This window comes from Eumetopias jubatus, unplaced genomic scaffold (genome assembly GCF_037043125.1).
Source record: "Eumetopias jubatus isolate StellerSeaLion01/CBP00866 unplaced genomic scaffold, mEumJub1_p1.0 scaffold_9, whole genome shotgun sequence".
Classification (NCBI taxonomy): domain Eukaryota; kingdom Metazoa; phylum Chordata; class Mammalia; order Carnivora; family Otariidae; genus Eumetopias; species Eumetopias jubatus.
Window position 1 is genome coordinate 7,711,965 of NW_028274815.1, and position 27,010 is coordinate 7,738,974.

General features: G+C 40.1%; 1 protein-coding gene across 3 annotated transcripts in view; it reads left to right on the forward strand.

Annotated features, from left to right (window-relative positions):
* The first annotated feature begins 4 nt into the window (after nt 1–4).
* TAF1B (TATA-box binding protein associated factor, RNA polymerase I subunit B) overlaps nt 5–27,010 on the forward strand; it is a 66,230-nt gene continuing 39,224 nt past the window's right edge. Inside the window, exons 1-7 of one of the 3 annotated variants that reach the window (XM_028099623.2) lie at nt 5–56; nt 1,391–1,489; nt 5,756–5,843; nt 7,944–8,041; nt 10,327–10,422; nt 17,095–17,248; nt 22,416–22,572. In XM_028099623.2, coding sequence (XP_027955424.1) covers nt 39–56; nt 1,391–1,489; nt 5,756–5,843; nt 7,944–8,041; nt 10,327–10,422; nt 17,095–17,248; nt 22,416–22,572 — 710 coding nt within the window. In that variant the 5' untranslated portion in view covers nt 5–38. Of the gene's footprint in view, nt 57–1,390; nt 1,490–5,755; nt 5,844–7,943; nt 8,042–10,326; nt 10,423–17,094; nt 17,249–22,415; nt 22,573–27,010 lie in introns of those variants that run through there. The other 2 variants (XM_028099624.2, XM_088026313.1) reach the window with 2 other exon arrangements.

Genomic DNA, 27,010 nt, shown 5'->3' on the forward strand with positions numbered 1-27,010 from the left:
GCGGCGGCGGCGGCGGCGGCAGCAGCGGGGGCGCCGCTATGGACCTGGAGGAGGCGGTGAGGGAGCCGGGCGCCCTGCGGGCCCCGCGGCGGGACGGGAGGGGAGTGAGGCCGAGCGCAGGGGCCGGAGGACGCCGACTGGCTGTGGGGGCGCCACTGGCCGGAGGAGGGCGGGCAGAAGGCTGCGGGGCGGGGAAAGGGATGGGGCTGGCGGGCCGGGTGCGCGAGCATTTTGGGGAGAGAGACTGGAGTTTCTGGCTGGGCGAGGTTGTGGGTGAAGGGAGGGCGGGGCGTTAGTCCATGTCGGTGTGTTTCAGGAGGGGGATGGAGTTGTGGGTTTTACGGGGTGGCCACCCACATGGCCCATCCCCTCTCGGCCGGGCCACCCACAAGTTCCCTTTGATGCCGGGGTGGGCGTGGGAGGGCCGGGGTTGGAACCCGCTGGCTCCTGAGTACCCACCCCGCATCCCCGCCCGTCTCACTGGGGATCCAAATTAGGGTTTGGGCCACTCCAGGGTAATGCTAGTTATCAGTACGGGGTCGTTGCAAACTTTACCGACTTGTTGAAAATACGGCGTTCATTTTTGACATACTACATAAAATGCTGCATTCTTTGGCCGTATTAAAGGAATATTGGGCGATTAGATCAACGATAAGGTCGAAGACCAGAGAGTTCGGGACCAGTAGTTTAGTGCCCATCAATGTACGGTGATAGAAGGCCTTGCTCATTATAGATGCTCAATAAATGTCTATCGAATGATGGATGGCTAACGTCTGTACATGCTAAGTTAATGAAACTAATAATTATATCTCACCATTAACCTGCATTTGCTGTGAGTAGGGATGTCTGTTTTGCCCACCACTGAATCCCCGGCACCTAGTTAAGTGCCTCATGCATACATAGGTAATTCTCCTTATATTGCTGAATGAATAAATCGAAACTTGGAACAGCCCCCGTAAAAATCTGATTCTTTTGTGGTATGTGTTTTTAGTGTCATTGAGAAAGTTCCACATGGTATGCAATTTTTATTTTTAAAGTCTTTACTTAAATCTTGTCCTCTTTTTTTCCTCAGGGCACTTCCCGGGAGTCTTATTAACTCATCCATTTTTTTCCATTTTACCCCTACCACCTTTTCAACTTTTTTTTCCCCCTCAAACACAGCATATTTTAGAAACTTTTTTAATCATTTAATTCCATTTCCAACTATTCAGAAGACTGAACTGTTCTTCTCTTTGTGTATAGTTAATCTCTCTGATACATTTTTTATTTTCTATGGTTTTTTTTATCTGTAGGGTAAATTGCAGGGAGCGCTTTAGGTAGAACTGCAGGGTTTAGGTGCAATGTATTGAATATGGCTTGATAGTAACACCTGTTCTATCTTCTCCTATAGAAAGAGTTTAAAGAAAGATGCACTCAGTGTGCTGCTGTCTCTTGGGGTCTTACTGATGAAGGCAAATATTATTGTACTTCTTGCCACAACGTTACAGAGGTAAGTAACATATATCATTTATGAATCTGCTAGTGTTTTAAAAATTACAGTTTTAGCCTGATATGTGGCATCGTTCCCAAATAATGGATTTTTGTCACTCCTGCAATGCCCAAATTCCAAGAATGTAAGTAGTCTTCAAGTACTTACACGTGAGCTAAGGAATGAGTAATTTAGATTTAGGATGGGTTTTTGAAATGATGTTGGGCCACATTTGTAAATAATTTCATGATTCCGACTGTGTAGTATAAGGGAAAATAATTAAAATTGTACTTAGAAGGTGAGGCATTTCTTTTTATTAGTTAATACTCATGTAAGAGTTTTTAATATATTGTGGTAGCTTAGAGGTTTGGGAGATGGAATGTTAGAAAGATTGAGGACTATTGGGAGTATTGGAAATATACTTCACTGTCATTTTATCTTGTACAGTACCTTAGAGATTACAAAGTGTTTTCTTATTCCTTATTTCATTTTCTCCTCATAACCACCTGTGAGATACACTTTTATGCCTATCCATCGATGGGGCAAGTAGGGTTTACGAGTTTGAGGGAGCTTGCCAAAGTCACACAGGTATAAGGTGTTGAGCCAGGCTGTGAACCTGAGTCTTCTGACTGCAGTGGTCATTTGACCCCATTACACCTGCCTCTTACACTAGAGCTTGTCATACTGTCTTGTGTGTAACCTTGGTCAGTGAGGCCCCCTTCACACTGGGAGTGCGAGGTCCTGTTCCATTTACCACACATTCAGGGCAGTATAACCAAAATAATCAAGGCTGTGGACAGTCTGCTACTGGACAGGCTGAACATGCCAGGACTCCTCTCTGGAAAAAGATTTGCTCAAAGTCTACAGAGCCAGGAAGGAACAAGTATTAACATTTACCATATAGACTTAAGAAAGGCAAATTTGGGACAGATGAAAGTAACTGTGTAGACTTCAGCTTTTGGCCAAGATGGAGTAACAGGAACCAGATTTACCTTCCTACTTTAATCAACTAGAAACTTGAGCAAAATATGTATAAAACAACTAAAAAAAAAATTTCCTTTGAGGAAAGTGGCTAATTCACCTTGTTGCTCACACAGAGCTTTTTTTTTTGAAACAATCATTGTTCTTCAGTATGCAGCTGAAGTTCTTCTCCCTGCTTCCCACTTAAGTCACAGAATATTAAAAAAATGCTAGCTCAGTGAAATTTTGTGGGTGGTGGATATTTCATTATCTTGATTATGGTGGTGGTTTCGTAGAGATGTGTATATATGTATATAGATAGATGTATATGCATATGTATATACATCAGCTCATACACTTTGTTTTTTATTTTTTTAAAGATTTTATTTATTTATTTGAGAGAGAGTGCATGTACATGCAAGAGAGAGAGCATGGTGGTGGTGGGGGGGAGCGCAGAGGGAGAGGCAGAAGCAGGCTTCCCGCCGAGCAGGGAGCCCGATGCTGGATCCCAGGACCCTGGAACCATGACCTGAGCCGAAGACAGATGCTTAACTGACTGAGCCACTCAGGTGCCCCTACACTTGTTTTTTTTTTTAAGATTTATTTATTTATTTTAGGGAGAGAGGGAGAGAGCATGTGTGAACATGAGTGTGGGGAGGGGCAGAGGGAGAGAATCTTAAGCAGACTTCTCGCTGAGTGTGGAGCCTGACTTGTGACTCGATCCCATGACCCTGAGATCGTGACCTGAGCTGAAATCAAGAATCAGACCACTCAACCGACTGAGCCCCCCAGGCGCCCCAACGTGTGCACTTTAAACACATGCAGTTTGATCCTCTGTGCTTTGATGCATGTGAGGCACTAACAGTTTTACCCAGGATTGTTTTTGCAGCAGCAGTGCAAATGTAAACACAGCAAAGGATGATTGTGTCTAATTGGACTATTTGCCATTAGTAGATGAAGTCAGCATGCTATTTTTGTGGAAATTAAACTACATTAACTAATTGCCTCTTTTATTTCTGTCTTGATAATGTTCCTATTTAATTCTGTCTGATAAAGTCTACTGCAGTCATTTTAACTTGAAAGATCCTAATACCACTACACTACCTAGTTCCACATTTGAAAGACAACCTGTATAGAGTAACTTGTCAAGAATGTAGCATTCTTTCTTTTTTTAAAGATTTATTTATTTTATTGAGAGAGAGAGAGAATTCGAACAGGGGGAGGGGCAGAGGGAGAGAATCTCTAGCAGACTCCGAGCTGAGCGCAGAGCCTGGTGCCGGGCTTGATCTCACGATCCCAAGATCATGACCTGAGCTGAAACCAAGACTGTGACGCTTAACCAACTACACCACCCAGGTGCCCCAAGAATGTAGCATTCCTGAAGATGGGCAGCATCTATATATAGGCCAAGAACCTAACTCAGTGCCTTCCCATATGATAGGCAGAGCTGTGTATTGTACAACCTCAGTGGTTATTCTTGGCTTTATGGTACCCCGGGCGTGTTCTTCACGGAGGATATGAGGTGATCCACGCTGCCTGGTTTGTGGTGCTGTAGTGTGGCAATGCTGATATCCAGTGGGTGGAGGGCGGCCAGTGGGATGTAGTTCTAGCTTTGAAGACTGGAGGTCATGGTGCAACTTTCCCTATTTTTCTGCACCCTCATTGCCCTCCAGCTCTTAGCCTGTTTGTAATTTTCAAGCTATGGATACTCGCTATAATCTGGAAAACGGCCTTTTGAATTAGTAAAAGAACAAGAGTGTTACATTGGTGTATTTTAAACAGGAAAACCTTTTTCAGGTCTTAAATCTGGCCAATTTAGACAATAGATGTTCTTGTAGGTATTTCATAAAGGTGTAGGCTAGAATTGTGTGAGTTCAATAGATTTTTAGGATTATAACATCAGATTTATTGTGGAAAATTTAGAAATTAATGAAGATGAGAGCTCAAATCACGAGTCATCTTGGGGCACCTGGGTGGCTAAGTGGGTTAAGTGTCTGCCTTTGGCTCGGGTCATGAGCCTGGGGTCCTGGGATCGAGCCCCGCATCGGGCTCCCTGTTCAGTGGGGAGTCTCCTTCTCCCTCTCTCTTTGTCACTCCCCCTGCTTGTGTTTTCTCTCTTAAAAATAATAATAAAAATAAAATCACCAGTAATCTCAATATACAACATTTTAATCACTTCCTTTTAAACTCTTTTTTGCTATGTATGGAAGGGAAAGGGGATGTGGGTGAGCACTTTTGAATCTTCTGTCTTAATTAAATATTTTCCTGTGTTATTCTAAACATTTGTGGACAGTTTTAATTGCCTGTATACATATCCCACAATATAACCATTTAGTAATTTAATTAATTATAGATCCAGTTTTAGATATTTAGCTTTTTCTAGCTTTTAGTTATTTCACATTTCATTTAGTCCAGATTTTAAGCCTTTTTATCCCTGCCTACTCTTTATACATTGTACCTGTCTTTGTAGGGTAACTGCTTTGGTATGTATTCTGATGTGTCTTATGTTTTCAGTGTGGCCAACCCAGCCCACCAGAATGGCTTCGAATGTGGTTTCTATGACTAGAGGAAATACATTCCCCAAATCCTATTGTTAAAGATATTTCTTTTACTCTTAATGAAGGCTGAAGATAAACTTCATTCCAATCTCTAAGTTTAGGGAAATATATAAATGTTGCCTGTTGGTTAAAAATCTTCACCTCTCTTCCCTCATTAAGACTTAATTCTTTTATTTTGGTTGTGAGAAAGGCAGAATCTTAGGTACCAGCCCTTGAGAGCACTTGGAGTTGAAGACTATGGGATGAATTGTACTCGTTATTGAGTCATTCTAAAATTGTGTAGGTTTGATTAAAAATAAAAAGTAGTACTTTTATAGTTTCAGAAATGAAAACTGCATTATTCAAATACATAGAAAAGCAGGATGAAACGAATCTGTATGTAGCATAGTGATTGCTGGTTACAATAAATACAGTTCTCCTAATTCCGGAGTGTGTTTGGATGGAGGAAAAAGGGAACAAATTTGACTTTACCGTTAGGTTTCATTTGAAAAAATTAGAAAGTGACTTAAAATAAAAGTTTATTCATTTTCCAGACTATTGTTTAGTGTTTACTGTGTTCCAGGTACTGTTTTGAGTCGTGAAAAATTCTGAATGAAAAAACAACGTAAAAGTTAACCAAAATGTTACAGTTGATATAATTTTCCCAAAATGTTACTGTCCTTGGTCCTGGCACTCACAGTTTGGTTCACTGTACTTCCCAGAGCATGCTTGGAAAAACCTTTTGGGAGATGTAAAACTATCTTTTTAATGGTCTATCTGTCTCCTGCAGAGATCTAAGGAAGTCATAAACACTGGGGCTATCCCTAATACTAAAATACAAGCCATCAGCCGGGGACTTAAAAGAAAAAGAAAACTTGGTAAGCCCTTTCTTCATGTGTGCTTAGGGATGTGCAGTGAAATCTTAAGTAGATTCTCGAGAGGTTGCCAGAGCTGTAGACAGGTCATCCAGAGTAGAATTAAAGTGGGTAATCGTTGATGGTAAAATTGGAAGTAAATGTCTTTAAGCATATCCTGTTTTTATCCTGCTTATGGTTGTGAGTTGCTTTTCCAGTGGAGCAACTATTATACAAAAAAATCATAATGGAGGGTATTCCTTCTTATCTGTCGGCATATGTTTCTCTGTTCTATGTCCTCTATTCAGAATAGGATTTTCTGTGCTTTTAAAGAAAAACGCTTACTTTCTGAAATGGTTCATGTATGGAACTGTCAGGTTAGGCAAGTTCAACGTGATGTTCAACTTTTAGAAATCTATTTCTCACATTGAATTTTGAACACACCCTTTTAAAATAGGAAAATTATTTTCCTTAAAATAATCTCAGCATGGGTGTGCTTTGAAAGGTAATCTACCTCATTAGTCCAGTGAGTACATATAATTAACCATTATTGAGAAGATTCTGAGGTAAAGTCTAACTGATGCTTTTTATTTCTGTGACTACCTAGGGCCAGATTCTCCAGTTTGAAACCAGGCTAAAGATAGTGGTGGATCCTTGTAGGTGAGGTAGCTTTAAGGATGCACACACATGAAATACAGATATATAAGTGTTAGTGAAATATCTCTATGAAATACATTGATATTCTTAGTTGAGTAACAGAGAGAATGCCTAAATGGTAACTCGTGTTTCTGTTTAACCTTTAACGGTGACTATTTTTATTAGGCTAGAAGCTGGTTACTTTTTAACTAAATTTTATTAGAGTAAAACTTGATTAATTTGGATTTGACTTAGGTAACTAAAATGTATAGTTTCAACTTAAATTGCTACAGTAAATTTAGATGCTTCAAATTAGCTGTCAGGTGTCTTATATTCAACTTCTTTGACCCTGCATAGTTTCTTCATCTGTAAAATGAGAATGTAATACCATTTGTCACATAAAACAGAAACTCTGAATTCAAAATACGACTTTACCAGTTTATAAGAGCCATGTTCTGGAAGAAGAGTGCGCACAGGTACAGTTTGAAGAGTTTAAACTTGCTCAACTTCAGAATGCATCAGAATTAGAGGCTTTCTCTTTTACTTATATATAATCCAAGAAATTGAGGTAGTCAGCAGGGTGAGGAGTAGGAGTCCTGTGACATTCTGCAGGGGAGGGGGATCTTGGGGTCCTAGTAACAGACTTCATAAGCTAAGTGTAAAAGGTGCTGATAACATGTTTTTCAAAGAGTTGTAATATTTATCCAGCAGGGAGGAGTAAAACATTAGGCTCTTAACAGATTTTAACATTTTCTTTACCTTCTAGTTCTCTTTTAACACGTAGCTCTGTCTGTGGTGGTGGCATATTTCTTCACAGTCTCTTAGGGTTATTTCGAGGATTAAAGAAAAGAACTTACTTAAAATACCTAGTACATACCTGATGCCTAGGCGGGGCTCAGTAAGTATTAGTTTCCTTGCTTCCAATGTCTCCCTGTAGCCTAGAACTATTTCCAGAAAAGCAGAATGCCATCAAACAGTTTGTTTTCTCTGTATGTTCTTGTTGCTCTTTCCTGCACTCCTGGACCATCACATCTTGGCTTTTGTTCATTCATTCTCTAAATACTCATCGTTCCCTTTCTTTGTGAGTTCGAACAGAGAAGGGGAGAAGCAGAGGCTGAGTACTGAGCACTCTTTCCTTTAGGGTTCTGCTGAGTACTGTCCAGTACAATACATTTCATTGTTCAGTACATACTTTTAAAAGTTACTTCATTTTTTAACATGGTGACTATTCATTTTTCTGCCCTACATTAATATTTCAGAAAAATTGTAGAGAATTTAAAATATTTAAAATCTGAAAAATAAAAATGGGGTTTAGCTTTAGCATCTGTGTACATATTTGCCGGATTGGAAACGGGAGTATAAGGATGGAAACCCTCTTCAGGAATACAAAACAATCCCAGCTGTGATGTGTAAAACACAGTTGTAACTCTGTAGTAGCATGTAGTAAATAGGAGTGCAAATGTCTGAACCATGTTATTTGTCATTTAGAGAAAGGCTGGGATTGGTATGTGTGTGAAGGTTTTCAGCAGATACTTTATCAACAAGCAGAAGCCTTAAAGACCCTTGGAGTAGGCCCAGAATTAAAGGTAAGTCCGTTTGTGTCTAGATGTTAGCCTTACATTTTGTTTGAAGCACAATAAGATGTGGAGTGAAACTAAGGAGAAAAGTAGGGTTATCAATAATGACACTAGCTCCTGGAAGAATCATTTTTTCTGATGTTTTTGCTTTAATCCTTTTATTAGACCATTAATTCCCAAAGTGTGTTCTACGGGATATAAATAAGCAGTACAACCAAAAGAAAATCAAAAAGGTTTTAATCTTCAGATATTTAGGAGAGATTGGGTTAAATAAAGTAAAACAAATAACTTTGCAGACTACTTGGTGTCTTTTATGTGTTAATGTGCTTCTTTGATTTCCAATGGGATGTGTAGTATGCAGTATTCACAATTTGAGAACAAGGGGCCTCTGGGTGGCTCAGATGGTTAAGTGGCTGCCTTCGGCTCAGGTCATGATCCCTGGGTCCTGGGATCGAGCCCCGCATCGGGGTCCCTCCTCAGTGGGGAGCCTGTTTCTCCCTCTCCCTCTGCCTGCCGCTCCCCCTGCTTGTGCTCTCTCTCTCTCTGTCAAATAAATAAATAAATAAATCTTTAAAAAAAAGTAAAAACAAAAAACAATTTGAGAACAAAATCCTTTAGTGTGTATATATATATATGTAGCATTGATCAGGACTTGAGTTCCAGAATGCGCTTTGGGGAGTAATATATTAAACCAGTGGTTTTCAACCTTGAAAGTGTACTAGAATCACCTGAAAGGTTGGTTAAAACAAGATTACTGAACCTCATTCTAGTTTCTGATTCAGTATGTCTGGAGGAGGGCATTTCTAGCAAGTTCCCAGGTGACACTGAGACTGCTGGTCCAGGGACCGCACTTGGACTTTGCTGCCCCTCCAGAGTACCACAGTATCCCTGCTGTTGTGTGAATTTCATGTTGGTTCATCTGGTTGAAGCCATTTCAGGAATTCTTTAAAAAGCCAGTTATTTAGGGGCACCTGGGTGGCTTAGTCATTAGGCGTCTGCCTTTGGCTCTGGTCGTGGTCCCGGGGTCCTGGGATCGAGCCCCGCTTTGGGCTCTGCTGGGCAGGAAGCCGGCTTCCCCCTCTCCCACTCCCCCTGCTTGTGTTCCCTCTCTCGCTGTCTCTCTCTCTGTCAAAATAAATAAATAAAATCTTAAAAAAAAAGCCAGTTATTTAGCAACAAGTGGTTATTGCACCCTTGCTTAGTGCCCATTATTGGAAACCAGGTGCTAAGAGATCCAGCCTAGTTGGAGAGAGGGTTTTATGCATATGTGGAATGAGTAAACATGAAATGATAGGACGATGTGATCATAAGTGACATTAAGGGCAAAAAGAGAAGGTAGAAAGATCAATGTGGACTGAAGTCACCAAGGAAAGATTTATAAAGGAGCCTTTGCTGTTCAAACCAGTGTTTGGGGCAAGCCAGCAAAGAATGCCCTCTAGATCAATACAGGCTGACCCTGAAAAGTATTTTAGGATTTAAAAATACAAAAACATGAGAGACCAGATGGTACCCATGGTGGTAGTCTGGGGGTTTGTGAAACTGGTTTCTTTCAAGTCATCCTATGTTATAAATGCTTTGTAATTTATAATTTCATATAGTTAGACCAAATAACTACAGTAGGGTTTATTCCTATATAGTTTTCTACCCACTTCATCAGGGTTAATTCTGAAAACAGTTTGTCTGAAATTAGCCAGTGAACATAACTGTTTAGACCTGTCCATTTAAATGGCACAGCAATGGCATTATGCTAAGAACACAGGCTCTGGAATCAAAACTAACTCCAAATCCTATTAATGGATTTTCTATTTATTGGCTGGGTCATTTTTGGCCAATTTACTCAGTTTCTTTAGTGGTAAAATGGAGATAGTAGTTATCTTGCAGTGTTGTATTAGAGCTAGTGGGTGCCTCATACCTAGTAGGTGATGAATAAATAGAAAAGTTGTTTTGTTTTGTTATCTTATTTTCCTTCCACTTGGACCCAAGAGCAGCTTTGCCTCTAACTAGAAGTGTGGTCACAAATAAGTTGCTTTCTTTCTCTCATTCTTAATATACTAAACTTACAAAAGGAAGGGATTCAACTAGGTGATCTTTATGGAATTAGTCTCTTCTTTAAAAATCTAAGATTATGAAGAATTTATTCAGTGTTTCCCATATACCTGATTTTGTGATGATAATTCTTTTTATAGGTAGAAAGGTAAGAATACATTTAGATGGAGGGCAGTAGATGAAGTATAAGTGGTATAAATGTACCAGTGTATTTGTCATAATCACTACTCATTTCCCTTCTACCTTAGAATGAAGTTTTACATAATTTTTGGAAGCGCTACCTTCAGAAGAGCAAGCAGGCATATTGTAAAAACCCAGTTTATACGAGTGGAAGAAAAGCTACGGTAAGTCACAAGTCTGAGAAGCAGGACGAAAAGCCATTTCTAGTGTGAGGTAGAGATGAAGACAGGTCCAACCTCATCTGGATTTATGATGCTTGTCACAGAATTGTCAGTGAAGTGGTTTCTCTTATAGTTCAGAAGGACAGGGTCACTGATCTAGACATTGGAATTAATTTTGACTTCTTATTTGACTAGTTGAAACTAATTTGTAGTTAAGTTCTAAATAGAAGCTTAAGGACTTTCCATTAATTGTAGTACTAGAAAAAAACTTTTTTTGCATATTTTTCCCTTTGCTTGGAATACCCACGTACCTGGTATTTCATTATTCAGCTCAGTTATCTCTACTCAGCAGTCTTTATGTGAAGAAAATAAGTCTGGATGCCTCACCACCCCCTCCCACATCCCCCAGAGCATTTATATTTTTAGTTTGCATTTAACTGCTTTATGAATGTGCCATGGGACATTTTATTTGGGGTAGGAGAAGATTCCACCACTGAGAAAGGCAAGTTTGATAAACTGATAGGTTTGATGTGTGGTGCTTATTCTCCAGGGCTGAGAAGAGATTCTGAATCTATTTGACACACATTTCTTAAGAGCTTGGAGACTTGGCCTAGTGTTTCCTTGTTTGGTTGAGGTTGCCTAGGTTCCACATGCAGAGTTGAGTGATCCAGGACTGAGAAACCCAGGTCTGGGAGAAAGGAATAAGTTCTGAGAATGAGAAGTTTAGAGGAGCTAAGCCGTGAGAGAGACAATGATGGAAGGGGGACTGACCTAAGCAATTAGTGTAGGAAACTTGCTTTTTGAATCTGGGACAGTGCATTTAAATAAACTCAAGAGGAATAACTTGAATTTACTAGAACAGACAATTTTATAATGATAGAGTTATGAAACATTATCCTCTCTTGATTCAGGAGGCAGGTGCTTCTCAAGAAAAACAAAAGATATGGGGCACCTGGGTGGCTCAGTCATTAAGCATCTGCCTTCGGCTCAGATCATGATCCCAGGGTCCTGGGATCAAGCCCGCACCAGGCTCCCTGCTCCACAGGAAGCCTGCTTCTCCCTTTCCCACTCCCCCTGCTTGTGTTCCCTCTCTCACTGTGTCTCTCTCTGTCAAATAAATAAATAGAATCTTAAAGAAAAAGGAAAACAAAAGATGCTATGTGGTTCTCAGGTGACACTTCGAAAGAGAATAGAAAAGAAAGAGCCATCCAGGCTATTAAGAATCTGATCTTGGGGCGTCTGGGTGGCTCAGTCATTAAGCGTCTGCCTTTGGCTCAGGTCATGAGCCCAGGGTCCTGGGATGGAGCCCCATGTAAGGCTCCCTGCTCAGCAGGGAGTCTGCTTGTCTCTCTCCCTCTGCCCCTCCCCCCCTTAAGTGCGCATGCATGTGCGCGCACGCGCTCTCTCTCTCTCTCTCTCTCTCAAATAAATAAAATCCTTTTTAAAAAATCTGATCTTTAGAATTACATAGCTAAGGTATTGGTTGGTTATATTTGTACGCTGGGGCTTTGCCTAGCACATAGAAAATTTGAATCAGAACCTGGAATTCTCTCTGACATTTTAACATTGTTAGTTTAACTTAAGATATTTAAAAAGGTTTTCTTAACTTGAATAAACACCTGTCTAAAGTAATATTAGCATCACACTAAAATCTTCTTGATGAATAAATAAGCAGTAAGCAAAATTTTAACCTGATGTACAAATTGGCAATATAGTGTTTATTGAAGAGTATAGCTATTTTGAATATACTCTATTTTGGGGTTTTTTTTGTTTGTTTTTTTATTCTTTTTTAAAGATTTTATTTATTTGACAGAGAGAGCATAAGCAGAGGGAGAGAGAGGGAGAAGCAGGCTCCCTGCTGAGCAAGGACCTGGATGTGGGACTCGAACCCAGGACCCTGGGATCATGACCCGGGCCGAAGGCAGCCGCTTAACCGACTGAGCCACCCAGGTGTCCCATACTCTGTTTTGAAAGGAAAAAGGAACGAGTACTTTTAAGTTAGAAGCTTAGTCTTTTGGGCACCTGGGTGGCTCAGTTGGTTAAGCTTCTGCTTTCAGCTCAGGTCATGATCTCAGGGTCCTGGGATCGAGCCCCACGTCAGGCTCTCTGCTCAGCAGAGAGTCTGCTTGTCTCTCTCCCTCTGCCTGCCGCTCTCCCTGCTTGTGTGTGTGCATGCACACGCTCTCTCTCTATCAAATAAATAAATAAATAAATCTTAAAAAAAAAAAGAAGAAGAAGAAGCTTAGTCTTCTCCAGTATGGTACCGGCACCAAAACAGACACATAGATCAATGGAACAGAATAGAGAACCCAGAAATGGACCCTCAACTCTATGGTCAACTAATCTTTGACAAAGCAGGAAAGAATATCCTACGGAAAAAAGACAGTCTCTTCAACAAATGGTGTTGGGAAAATTGGACAGCCACATGCAGAAGAATGAAAGTGGACCGTTTTCTTATACCATACACATAATTAGATTTAAAATGGATGAAAGACCTAAATGTGAGATAGGAATCCATCAAAATCCTAAAGGATAACACAGGCAGCAACCTCTTCGACCTCAGCAGCAGCAACTTCTGGCTAGACACGTCTCCAAGGCAAGGGAAACAAAAGCAAAAATGAACTATTGGAACTTCAGCAAGATAAAAAGCTTTTGCACAGCAAAGGAAGTAGTCAACAGAAGCAAAAGACAACTGACAGAATGGGGGAGGATATTTGCAAATGTCTTAATCAGATAAAGGGCTAGTATCCAAAATCTATAAAGAACTTATCAAACTTAACACCCAAAGAACAAGTAATCCAGTCAAGAAATGGACAGAAGACATGAACAGACATTTCTGCAAAGAAGACATACAGATGGCCAACAGACACAGGAAAAAATGCTCAGCATTACTCTGCATCGGGGAGTAATCAAAACCACAGTGAGATACCACCTCACACTGGTCAGAATCGCTAAAATTAACAATTCAGGAAATGACAGATGTTGTTGAGGATGTGGAGAAAGGGGAACCCTCTTACACTGTTGGTGGGAATGCAAGCTGTTGCAGCCACTCTGGAAAACAGTATGGAGGTTCCTCAAAAAATTGAAAATAGAGCTACCCTACCACCCAGCAATTGCACTACTAGGGATTTACCCCAAAGATACAAATGCAGCGATCCAAAGGGACACCTGCACCCATTGTTTATAGCAGCAATGTCCACAATAGCCAAACTGTGGAAAGAACCCAAATGTCCATCGACCGATGAATGGATAAAGAAGATGTGGTTTATATATAGAGAATGGAATATTACTCAGCCATCAAAAAAAATGAAATCTTGCCATTGGCAATGACATGGATGGAACTAGAGAGTATTATGCTAAGCGAAATAAGCCAATCAGAAAGACAATTATCATATGATCTCATATATGGAATTTAAGAAACAAAACAGAGGTTCATAGGGGAAGGGAGGGGAAAAATAAAACAGGATGAAATCAGAGAGGGAGACAAACCATAAGAGATTCTTTTTTTTTTTTTTAAGATTTTATTTATTTGACAGAGACACAGCAAAAGAGGGAACACAAGCAGGGGGAGTGGGAGAGGGAGAAGCAGGCTCCCCACTGAGCAGGGAGCCCAATGCAGGACTCCATCCCAGGACCCTGGGATCATGACCTGAGCCAAAGGCAGATGCTTAACCAGCTGAGCCACCCAGGCACGCCAAGAGATTCTTAATCATAGGAAACAAACTGAGCATTCCTGGAGGGGAGGGGCCTGGGGGTACGGGGTAACTGGGTGATGGACATTAAGGAGGGCACGTGGTGTAATGAGCCCTGAGTATTATATAAGACGATGAATCACTGAACTCTATCTCTGAAGCTAATAATACACTATATGTTAACTAATTGAATTTAAATTAAAAAAAGAATTGAAAAAAAAAGAAGCTAAGTCTTCTCAAATATTCAGTAATTTCTTCATGCTTTGAATGTGACTGCACCAAGAATAGTAAGAGGCCTGCATCTGAATCCTGGCTCCACTACTGTGACTTGTGTGATCTTGGGTGAGATAAATTACTTAAAACTTCCAGAAAAAATGAACAAGCAATTATTATAAATCAGGGTAGGGTAAGGGAGATAGAAAATGGTGTGGCTGGAAAGGGTGCTATTTGTGATGTGATCAGGGAAGCCCTCCCCTCCCTGATCAGGAATCTTAGGTAAGAGTAAGCCATGAGGGATATCTGGGGGAAGAAATGCAGAATTTCAGGCCTCACCCAGACCTACTGAATTAGAATCTGCATTTTTAACACAGTTCCTAGGCGCTTCCTATGCACACTAAAGTTTGAGAAGCCCTCTTCCAGATAAAACGTGGTGGCTGGGACAAGGTGGTAGCAATGGAAATGATAAGTGCTAGGATTCTAGATAAACTTTGGATAGGGTCATCAGAATTTCCTGATGGGTTGGATGTAGGGTGTGAGAGAAAGAGGAGTCATCAAGGATGACTTAAGTTTGGGGCCTGATACAACAGGTGGAACCGGAAGATCTATAGTTCCATTTTGGACACATTAAGCTTGAGACAGCTGGTAGATATCTACGAGGAAATTCCAAGTACTTAGATTTATAGGTCTTCAATTCAGGAGAGAGGACTATGTTAGAGATAAAAATTTCGATGTTGTTAATGTACATTATAATCATCACATCTTAAATGCCATTGTTTGGAAGATACACCATTATTTTAAACATCCCCAAGAAAGAAAATAATGCTGCAAATCAAACTGTGACATGCCATTGGTTGTAAGATACACCCTGATGTCAGGGATACTAAAATATGGGGAAAAGGCAGTGCATTTTAGAGTCGAAAACAACATTGTAGGTAGTGTTTAAAACCACAAGACCAGATGACATCACTGAGGAGTGAAGACAAGGGGACCAAGGACTTAGCTCTGGGCCACTGTCGGATGAAGGTGTCTGGGATAAAAGTAGAACCTACAAAGAACTCTGAGGAACAACTGGTAAATTAGGAGGAAGCCTGGAGAGTGAGGGGGCATTCTGGAATCCAAGGAGCAAAATGTTTCAAGAAGAGGGGAGTGATCAACTGGAAAATGCTGCTGCCTGGTCAGGAAGAAAAAGGGCTAAAAATGGATGAGTAGAACAGTGGAGTCACAAGTTTGATTAGAATGAGGTATAAGATAGACTGGGAAGAGAGAAATTGGAGACAGTGAGTCTGGATAACTCTTCCAAGGCATATTGCTGCGAAGAAGTACATAGAAATTATATTGTAGCTGGAGTCAAGGAAAGTTTTTCTTTTTTTAAGTGGATAAATGATAGCATATTTGTGTACTGATAGAAATAATACAGGAGAGAAGAGATTCTCAATGCGGAGAGGGAAAATAGAAATGAGGGATAATCTTTGAGTAGAAAGGGTGGGATTGGGTGTCCAGAGGGAGAAACTGGCTTTTTTTTTTTTTTAAGATTTTATTTATTTATTAGAGAGAGAGAGCATGCACAAGTGGTGGGGAGGGGCAGAGGGAGAGGGAGAAGCAGGCTGTCCACTGAGCAAGGAGCCCGACGCCGGGCTTGATCCCAGGACCCTGAGATCATGACCTGAGCCAAAGGTAGTTGCTTAACCGACTGAGACACCCAGGCACCCCGAAACTGGCTTTTTAGATGGCAGCTTGGATAGTCCACCAGAAGAATCAAACAGAGAGTAGAGTATGTGGTCAACTTCCTGGTAGATGGTTGTCTGCATAACCTTGTGGACATTTTCTTCTGTGATTGCTTCAAATTTCTCAATGAGTCCATGCTTGTCTGCCAGTTTTATGGTGTACCTTGTCTCATACGCTTACCTGTAGAGAGGGGAAGTACTTGACAGATGACACAAGCATCTTATCCCTGATTTTTTTTTTTTTTTTTTTTTTTTTGCTTTATTCTCTTGTGAGTTTCCTTAACATTAGTCTTACCTCCTCTTGTTAAGATTGAGTTTCTTGGTCTGCGTGGCTGATAATGTGGCTTTTTAACTGTGATTAGTTTCCCCAAGGTTATGTCAGCTAATGAGGCCTTTAGGTAGCCAGCCAGCTGACCTTTCTTAGGAACACTCTGACCACCATTTCAACAATACATACGTGAAAAATTAAACAATGGTATCAGTTAGTATATCCCTGTCAGTTAAGTGTTATAAATGTAAAGTGCCACAAGAGTTCAGGAAATCAAGAACTCATTGAAGAAGAGTTGGTTGGAAAGACTGCATGATAGAGTAAATAACGAGTTGGAGAGAAAGAGAAGAAAGGCTAGTCTGGGCAGGAGAAATGGAATTAACAAAGATACAAAGCAAAAATTCCCAGGTAGGCTCAGTGAAGAGAAGCCAGCATTGTGCAGGAGTCATTATTGATGTTTTTATTGGTGTGGCCACTAGGGCTACAAGAGAGATGTTAGTTAGAGGGAGAAGGAAGCCTGATGTGTCTGCTGGCAGCCTGTTCCCTTGCTCACCCTTGTCTGTAGCCTTTCTCCAGAAGTGTTCCAGGAACAGCTGGGGAGCATGGTGTGGAGGTAAAAGTCTTTTAGTTTTAGGAACATGGCAGATGGTTGCAGTTCTCTAGAGTAGTTTACTTTTTGGTGTTTCAGATGGGCAGGACTTGGAAGCTCATGGAAATCAATTGCATTTTAAATTCCAATGTAATAATTTTATCTGTGATATTTTGCAAATAGGTATTAGAAGATAACCCAAGTCATTCAGACTGGGATAGTGAGCCTGACCTGCTGAGTGACTTTAGCTGCCGTTCTTTTGTTGAAAGTGGAACAGACTCTCAGCCTGATGGCTGCCCTCAGAAGCCTTTCCCCAACAGCAAAGCATCACAATCAGGTAAAAATGAGAATCAGACTATCTGGAATTTTAAAGCTGATAATGTGCCTTAAAAATAGTTTAGTCTAATCTTTTCATATTCCAAGAAAAGGAACTTGGCCTAGGAAGAAAGAATGATTTGCTAAATCATTAGGCTACAAGAAAGGTAAATTAAATGAAATCTTAGTGCAATTTTTAAAAAGGTACATTGTTTCTACATGAGTATTTTTGTGTGATTTTTAAAGGAACTTAAATAATACGTGGATCCAGAGAGAAGGAAGCCAGCTCAACAGAGATCATAGATATGTGGGCTCAGAATTTTCAAAGAAAAGTTGCAATAGAGAGATGATAGATCTTGGCCATATGGTCAAGTAGGTAAGAGTCAAAGACGATGTGTCCGATTTCTAAGTGTAGACTGAAGCAAAACTTACCGTATCATGTGTATGTGTGTGAGTTTTACTCTCTGATTTAATTCCATAATCTAAAATAGGTAAGGAGTATGTTTAAGGTAACAGATGTAGACCTTCTCAAAGTATTTATTCATGATTTTTGTGGTTTCCACACTATATATATATATATATATATATATTTTTTTTTTTTTTTTTTTTTAAACAACATGATGGAAAACAGACCTCAAAGAACAGACCAGGCTCTTATTATAGATTACTAGAATCTTGATGTGTGCTGACAGAGTTCTTTGGGAAATAGCTTCCAAACCGTCTGGTGTTAGGGATTGTGGAAATCTGGATTGTGTGGTTATATAAAATTTTCAACAAAACATTTTTTGTATGGACTGCTGCTTTGCAAGCCTCTTGCCCTCCAAAGAGTAAAAATTCCTTTTATCAGTATATCCGCATTACTTGCTGGACTGCACAGTGACACAGATATCAGATAAGTTACTTTCTGTGTCCAAAGAAAGAAAGAAGTTAGGATCATAGAATATTTGGGCAGCAGTGAATCTCTGGAGTTTCTGGCTCCATGCTTTCAGGCAGGCCTGAACTCAAATTGTCCCAGACAACTAGGACTCTCAAATCATCCAAGCCTTTTAGAGCACCATGATTGTTTACCTATGTTAAGAGTTTTTGTTTGTATGTTTGTTTTTTAGTAAGTGATGATCCTTACAGCTTTATTTTAGTTTTTACATTTAAAGTAACTACGAATATAACCCTTATTTCAAAATTCTAAAATACAAATAGTCACAAAGAAAAAATCACCAGTTATTGTGCCATCCAAAAATAACCACATTGCTGTGGTAGATCATTCCAGAAAGTTTTTTTATTCATGTATATATAGAGAGAGAGGGAAAGAGTTTTATTATTTGTTTTTACAAAAATGTGTGCTATTCTTTAAACTTTTAATCAAAATCCTACGTGCATTCACAAACTAATGATGTAATGTATGGTGATTAACATAACAATAAAAATACTAGAAAAAAAATCCTACGTGCATGTAATTTAAAAATATTTATAAAGCTTGTTTGGAAGAGTTATAGTCCCTTGTTCCCCTAAGTGTGCTATTCCTAAGAGGCATTCATTTTCAGCTCTTCTGCAACTTCCATAGCTCCATATCATACGCTTCTAGTACTACATCTTGATTTCTGCTTTTGGACATTAGCTATTAAATTCCCACTATAAAAGATGAAGTCTTGGCTGTTTCACACATTCCTCACTGCCCCTCTCCCCATGTAGTCACCAGCACACAATTGTGCATTTCTTTTTCTCTTTCTTCCCAATATAATTATAATTTTTTACTAGCCCAATATTTAATGTGAGCCATATAGCTTACTATGATTACATTTCTATACATATTTTTGTTTTCCCAGAGTTGATAATTGCCTTGTTACTTATTTAGTTTTCTATTTTATTACTAATCTATAATTTATTAGTAGTATATCTCCACATTTCCTCCCAGTTCTGAAAATCTCTCAATTTCTTAGATATTCTACCAATTTCATATTCTGGAAGAAATCTTTATGGAACTTCTGACCTACTCTAATCTACAAGGATATATCTCTAAACCTATGACCCAGCTATCTTTGGGATCTCTTTACCAACATCCTGAAGATTTTCTTATCCCTCTTTTGTTAAATTCCTTATTTCCTTGACTGTGTTTCATCTTTCCTGGTTTACTCCACCATTTTTGTAGTGCATCTTTTCTTATTTTACTGAGGATATTGTTATGATATTGATAATATTCCCCCTTGACTTGATCCTTTTGTTCTCTGCTTTTTGTATTAGAGGGTTTCTTCAAATGTTAATGAGCCTATTATGGCTAGTCTTCTTAAGAATGGAGACTAAAAAATTGAGTAAAAGCCTTCTACCCAGGGAGAGTTTTGTCAGTTGTGCTGTGCACGATCTCTCTGGATTATTTTCTTAGCAAGCCTCCAGCATTATCGTCTTTAAATCTTTTCCACCTGAGCTGATAGGATTTTCAAGAGAAATCTCTGAGTCATCTGTTTGGAGGATGTAATCCTGGCTGTTCTAGGAACTAGGTGGGTGAAGGCCTGAGGGGTGTGTGGGGGTTGGGGGCTGTCTCAGTACTCGATATGTACACTTTCACTTAATCTTCCTGTTTTTAATAATATACTCTATTCTCAACTGTGTATATGATTGACATGCCCTATTCTAGAGACCCTTTGTTTTACTCTCTCCAGAGGAGAAACTTCCAATTTTCTGCCCAGATTAGGAAGTGGGGGGCAGGCATTTGCTGCACAGAGTTGGGGCAGGAGCCTGAGTATCTGACTGCTTCTCAATCAACTTTCGGGCAATCTCTCTTGTGTTAGACCTACTTTCACGCAATTTCCAGGATTTTTTTTTTTTAAGATTTTATTTATTTATTCATGAGAGACAGACAGAGAGAGAGAGAGAGAGAGAGAGAGAGAGAGAGGCAGAGGGAGAAGCAGGCTCCCAAGGAGCAGGGAACCCGATGCGGGACTCGATCCCAGGACTCTGGGATCATGACCTGAGCCGAAGACAGACGCTTAACCATCTGAGCCACCCAGGCGCCCAATTTCCAGGATTTAACCAGTTCTGGAGCTTTCTTTAGGGGTCCCCAGGGGAAAGTTACATTGGTTTATAGTTTTCCCTTCTGCTAGCTTTGAATCCAGCTTTCTCAACACTGCTAAGGCAGTAATTACCTGTACATATGCTTTCTGGCTTTTAAAATTTTATTGCTGTTGTCTCCTCCATGTTGTTAGTTCTTGAGTTTATATCTATCTTAAAAATTCCTGTGTAATTGTTGTAGTGGAACAGAGCAGAGGCTACTGTGTGTCTTCAATCTGCCATCTTCACTGGAAGCCTCTATATGTTGGAGAGCCTCTCTCTATTTTATATATATATACACACATATATTAACATAATACTTTATTGAAATCTATATATATATAGATTGGTAGGCTCAATAATTTGCATCTCTAATAAGTTCTCAGGTGATGCTAATACACCTGGTATAGGGACTATACTTTGAGAACCACCGACTTAAGCATTGAGTGAGTTGGTATGTAGTATTCCATTGTGTAGAGTTATTTAATTAAATTTCTACTCCTGTCACTTTGGTTGTTTTAAATTTGTTTCATATTATAAACAGTACTGCCACAACATGCCTTGACCCTGAATCTTTGCATATTTTATTTATTTAAAATATTTTATTTTATTTTATTTATTTGTCAGAGAGAGAGAGCATAAGCAGGGGGAGCGGCAGGCAGAGGGAGAAGCAGGCTCCCTGCTGAGCAGAGAGCCTGATGCGGAACTCGATCCCAGGATCCTGGGATCATGACCTGAGCCAGGGGCAGATGTTTAACCGACTGAGCCACCCAGGTGCCCCCTCTTTGCACGTTTTAAAAATCTTTTCACTCTGGTGAAAATCTTGAACTGCTAGCCTCTTTGTCACCAAATATTTATTGGGTTCCTCCTTTGTGCTAGAGCCTGCTTGGGGCCCTGGGGACACAGTGATGAGCAAGGTTGTCTGCCTTCAAGGTGCTTAGATTGTTGTAGGAGGAGCTGGACAGTAAGTGCACACATTTATTAAGAAGTTCAGTTATCGATAAATGCTATGAAGAAAGGATTTATAGGATTTGGAAAGAGGAATTTTGAGAAATAATTTGGAGAGTTTTGTCCAAGAAAGCATGGAGTCTCTTGAGGTCATTCTTAGTCCTGCTTTCTACTTATCCTACTTCTGGCTTTAAATACCAGCTACATCCTGATGACTCAGAAATTTCTATCTCTACGTTCTTTTCTGAACTACAGGTTTTTTTTTTAACTACAGATTTTTATATTCAACTACCTACTTACCATTTCCATTTGTACAGTTAATAGGATCTTACATTTAACACATGCCATTCTAAAACCTTGATTTCTTTCATCAAACCTGCTCTTTTGCTTTCTCCCTTGTCTCAGTAAGTGGCATTTTCATTCTCCTGGTTGCTCAGGCCCAAACTCTCAGGATCACACTTGCCTTCTCTTTTTCTCTCATATTTCACATCCAGTCCACCAGCAAATTCTTCTGACCCTGGCTTCAAAATATGTCCAGATTCCAGCCACTTCTCACCACCTGCACTGCCACCACTCCAGTCCAAGTGCTTGTCATTGCTGTCCTTAATGGTGGTGGTCTGTGTCCACTCTGGCCCTCCTATAGCTCCATTCTTCCTGTAGCAGCCAGAGAGAGCTTTTTAAAAATACAAATGAAATCAGGTTGTTCCTCTGTTTAAAACTCTCCAGAAACTTCTTATAATATCCAGAATAAAATCCAAAGTACAAAACATGACTTACAAAGTCCTGTGTACTCTCCTAGCTAGTGTTTTGGAGAGCCTCTCAGACCTTTAAAGGGACATGTGGGTTGGGGCCTGCATCAAAGCAGTTATATACTTTTTGCTTTGCTTTGTAATTGTTTATTCTTGTATTTATTTGAAAAATTGTTCCTACTCACTATAAGAAATTCAAGCATTCTAAAAATCCCTCTTTAGAATCTCAGCCCATCCCACTCCCATAAAGAACCAACGAGTACCTTTTTAGTCAATTTCCTCTAAGCCATCATTGCACTTTATTGCCAAATTGTTCTTTTAAAGATTGTATCAATTATAACTTGATTTTAAGATATTGAAAATGCTTCTTTGGATTCTTCTTGTTGTTTTGCTGCTTTTGTTGTCCAAACAGTTACCTGCACTTAAAAAAATTCTTCATTATCCCCTAAGAAACAGCATCCATCTGTTCTGGATCTCTCGATGGAGTTGAATATTCACTGCGAAAGGAGAAGGGAATTGTGAAGATGACAGTGCCAAGGACACTTGCTTTCTGCTATCTGTCATTACTATGGCAGAGAGAAACAATTACTCTTTCAGATCTTTTGAGGTAAGCTCGACCTCTCGTATAATGATGTCTTTGCTGATTATCTGTGTGAACTAAGGGACAACGTTTGGATATCTTGAATTTTACAAGGAGGCTTAAATTGAGGGAGAGACAGGAAGGATTGGGTAGCCTGAGTTCTAGTTCTGAAATGTAATCTTCTTCTGGCTGGTAACTCATCTCCTTGGTTTCCTTATTTATATAGTGCAATAATGCTATTTACCTTACACAGGGTATTGGAAAATTAATTCTCTAATGTGAGTAAAATGCTCTAAAGATGAAAAGTGACACTGAAGTACCTTAGTGGTAGTATGAAGTGTTTTGCATTTTTCTTTTTTTTTTTATTTAAAGATTTTATTTATTTATTCATGAGAGACAGAGAGAGAGAGAAGCAGAGGGAGAAGCAGGCTCCCCGCAGGGAGCCCGATGTGGGACTCAATCCCAGGACCCTGGGACCATGACCTGAGCCGAAGGCAGATGCTTAACTATCTGAGTCACCCAGGCGCCCGTGTTTTGCATTTTTCTAAGAGAGGAGATGAACAGATGACCTTCATATTGGCAAATGGTTACTAGTAGCTCCATAGTAGCTTTTACATTGGTATCGGTAAAAGTTAGAATATAGGTTCTCTGTATTTATAAGATAAACTGAAAACAGAACTCTTAGAAAAACCTGTTAGTAGATGGTCGGTATTTATGTTTTTTCAAGATAATTTACAGTGTTTTATAGTTAATGAGTTAATTAGGGCACTGTGTATAAGACTTTCTCATTAAATAGAGGATGTGCCAAAATCATTAGTGTGTTCATATTTCCCTTGCTTTATATGTATTCTAAATAATAACATTTGGGTTTAGTCAGTGTATGGAGTGATTTTAAGAGCACAGATTTGGAACCGGACTCCTGGGTTTGAATCCTAGCTGTGCCACTTATATGTGACCTTGAGTAAATTATTTAATTTCTCTTTGCCTCTGTTTCATCCTTGGTGAAATGGAGCTGATAATAACATCTACCTCACAGAGTTGTAACTACTTCCAGTAATTACTACTGCATGAAAAGCACTCAGGACAGTGCCTAGCACATAATAACTCAATGCTAGTTATGATTGTTTTGTTTTCTTCATCATCATCATCATCATCATCATCAGTACTAGGCCCTTTGATTAAATAAAATGCCTCCAGTAAATGATGATAGTGCCTTTGAATTTGGCCACGTCAACCAAATAACAAGGCTTTTCTCAGAGGTGATTAATTCTGCATGCAGATAGTCCATTATTCAGGGAATTTTACTGTTAAAAACCTCACCTTGCTCTATATGCCTTCATTGGGTGATCTCATCTTCTCCCAAGGCTTTAATTACCATCTATATGTTGATGATGATGCCCAAATTTATTTCTGCAGCCCAGACTTGTCTAGTGAGGGTCAGACCCATATATTCATACATATAACTGCCTGTTGGACACTACTTGGGTGTCTTTATGATATCTCAAAATCAGCATGATGAAAAGAAGTCCATCTTTCATCATCTTTCTCCTTAATCCAGCTCCTTCTCCAGTGTTTTCTTTCCTCTGTAAATATCACACACTCCGTTTCTTCCTATCCAGAAACTTAAGATTCATCCTTGACTCTTTCCTCTCTCTAGCGCTACAGTCAGTCATTACATCCTGTCAATTATACTTCCAAAACAACCCTTGAAACCATTTTTCTCGCCATTCCCTCTATATTTTCACCTGGATTACTTAGCAACCTCCCAAGCGGGCCCTGTGCCGACAGTCTTGTGCCTCTCCTATACATTTTCCTTTCCATACCACAGGAGTCTTACAGAAACAACAATCAAATCATGTCACTAGAGCTGGGTAGAGGGGCTGTCTAACTACCCACGGCAATCTGTAAGGGAGTAACGAGACTCCTAGAAACCTAACAAGATGGAGAAAATGATGTTCACCTGTAATTCTTCTTAGGGAGAATATTAGATGTGGTTGGAAGGATAGGGGTAAGATCCTACACATTTGTCTTTCTCCCTCTCCCTTTCTGTTCCCCCTTCTTCCTCTTTCCTCCCCTCCCTTAAAGGAGAATTTTGAAGTGCCTTCAAGGAGAATGGATCTAATTAGCTGGAGGGCTTTTGTTTTGCTCTGTGGGATACACATTTGGGAACTGAGCCTAAGTGCTTGGAGCAACAGGAAAGGGGGCTGTTACCACTGATCCACTTTATTTTTCTCAGACACGGAGCTCTAAGACACAGGTTCTCAAAGTGTGGTTCCCTGACCAGCAGCATCAGCATCACCTAGGAACTTAGGAGTATGTAAATTCTAACCAGATTCTAACCCATTCTAACCTGAATCAGAAACTTTGGGGGTAGGGCCTGGTAACTCTTGTAATAAGCCATCCAGGGGATTCTTATGGATGCTAATGTTTGAGAACTACCACCGAACTGGGAAAAAGTATTTTAAAAACACTGGTGTGAAGGAAACACATTATTAGTCTGGCCCCAGTACCCCTATATCTTATACTCATCCTGCATATCATTCCCCAGGTTAAATTCTTTAGCAGTACCCATAGTCCCTAGGATAAATTCATAACTCAAAGTAGCCTTTAATTAACCCTGTCTGGGGATCTAGGTGGCTCAGTTGGTTGAGCAACCGGCTCTTGATTTCGCCTCCCCATGTCATGATCTCAGGGTCATGGGATTGAGCCCTGTGTCAGGTCTGTCCTCAGTGGGGAGTCTGCTTGGGATTCTCTCTCTCCCTTTGCCCTTCCTCCTGCTTGATCACTCTCTTTCTTAAATAAATTTTCTTTAAAGATTTTATTTATTTGAGAGAGAGAGAGAGCACAAGTAGGGGGAGAGGCAGAAGGAGAGGGAGAAGCAGGCTCCCCGCTGAGCAGGGGGCCCGATTCGGGGATCAATCCCAGGACCCTGGGATCATGACCTGAGTCGAAGGCAGACGCTTAACCGACTGAGCCACCCACGCGCCCCTCAAATAAATAAATCTTTAAAAGAATAAAAATAAGGAACCCTGCCTACCTAGTGATAGCAACAATAATAAATAAGAATAGTCAACGTGTATTCATTCCACAAATATTTATTGAATACCGACTAGATGCAGGTATTTTTCTAGAGTCTAGACCCTTGAATCACAGTTGTGAACCACAGAGAACAAGTTCCTGCTCTCGTAAAGTTCAAGACTAAAGGAGGAAACAGACAAGCATTTCAATAAATAATGATTAAACGGTGAAGTGCTATGCAGAAGATTGGCATCAAGTGATGGCTCCTTTAGACTGGTCATTAGGGAGGCCTTACTGAGAAGCTCTTTGAATGGAAGTAGAGCCGGCAGGTGAGTATCAGCAGTACTAGCGCTCCAAGTTGAAGGAGGCTGCTAGTGTCAAGCCCCCAAGCAAGAGCAAGGTCTGTGATCAAGGAGCAGAGGAGGCTCATGCAACAGGAGTAAGAATTTGAAGGAGCAGGAGGAGGGTGAGGACAGAGAGACAATAAGCAGGGGCCAGGTACAGGTCTTTGTGAGCCAGGCTAGTTTGGATTTTTTTTTTTTAATTGAGGTATAATTCATATATGGTAAAATTCACCCTTTTAAATGTGCAATTTAGTGGTTTTCAGGATATTTACAAGGTTGTGCAACCATCACCTCTATTTTCAGAGCATAATCATCACTCCCGAAGGAAACCCAATATTCATTAGGAATTTGGCTTTTGAGTGTGATAGTAAGCCCCTGGAAGATTTTAGCAGGGAAGACATTCTCTGACCATTCAAGCAGCTATAAGAAAAATGGATTCTAGGGAGGCAAGGGTGAAAGCAGAGAGCCCAGGTGGTCTTTTGCTGTATTTCTGGCAAGACATAGTGGTTTGGAGTAGGATGGTGGCAAGTGAAATGGAACAAGGTGAATGGGCTCTGGGTATGTTTTGCAGGTAGACACGACCTAACTCCAGTGCAGTACTTCTTAAATTATCTGTGATGAACCAATTTGTTAAATTTCCAATCTATCACAGATTGAAACTTCTGAAAAATACAACAAAATTATAAATAGAGACTCTGTTTTCAGGGGACATGGCCAGGCAGGGCATATGGGATGCTTTTAGTCTATGGCAAATCCTCTGTCAACTTCCTGGATTGATTCAGAGACTCATCTGATGATACTTGACAAAATGAAATTGATCATTCAGAGCTTTGATTCAATAGCTATCTTTTGGAAAAGTATATATTTTTCTAAAAGGAAATTTTTTAAAAACCCACCAAACTTGAAAAGAGATTACGAGCAGCACTATTATAAGTGGTAAAAATTGTTAAAACCCCAGATGGCCAAGACCTTCTCTGCTTTCCCTGGTCAGGTTTCTCATTCCTTCCTCTGCTCCTACAGCGCGGTGCATGTGCCTCTGTGGGGCACTGCGGCACTGTCTTTACTGACGCACCCACAGGCTGTCTGCCTGTCCTGCTAGGGCC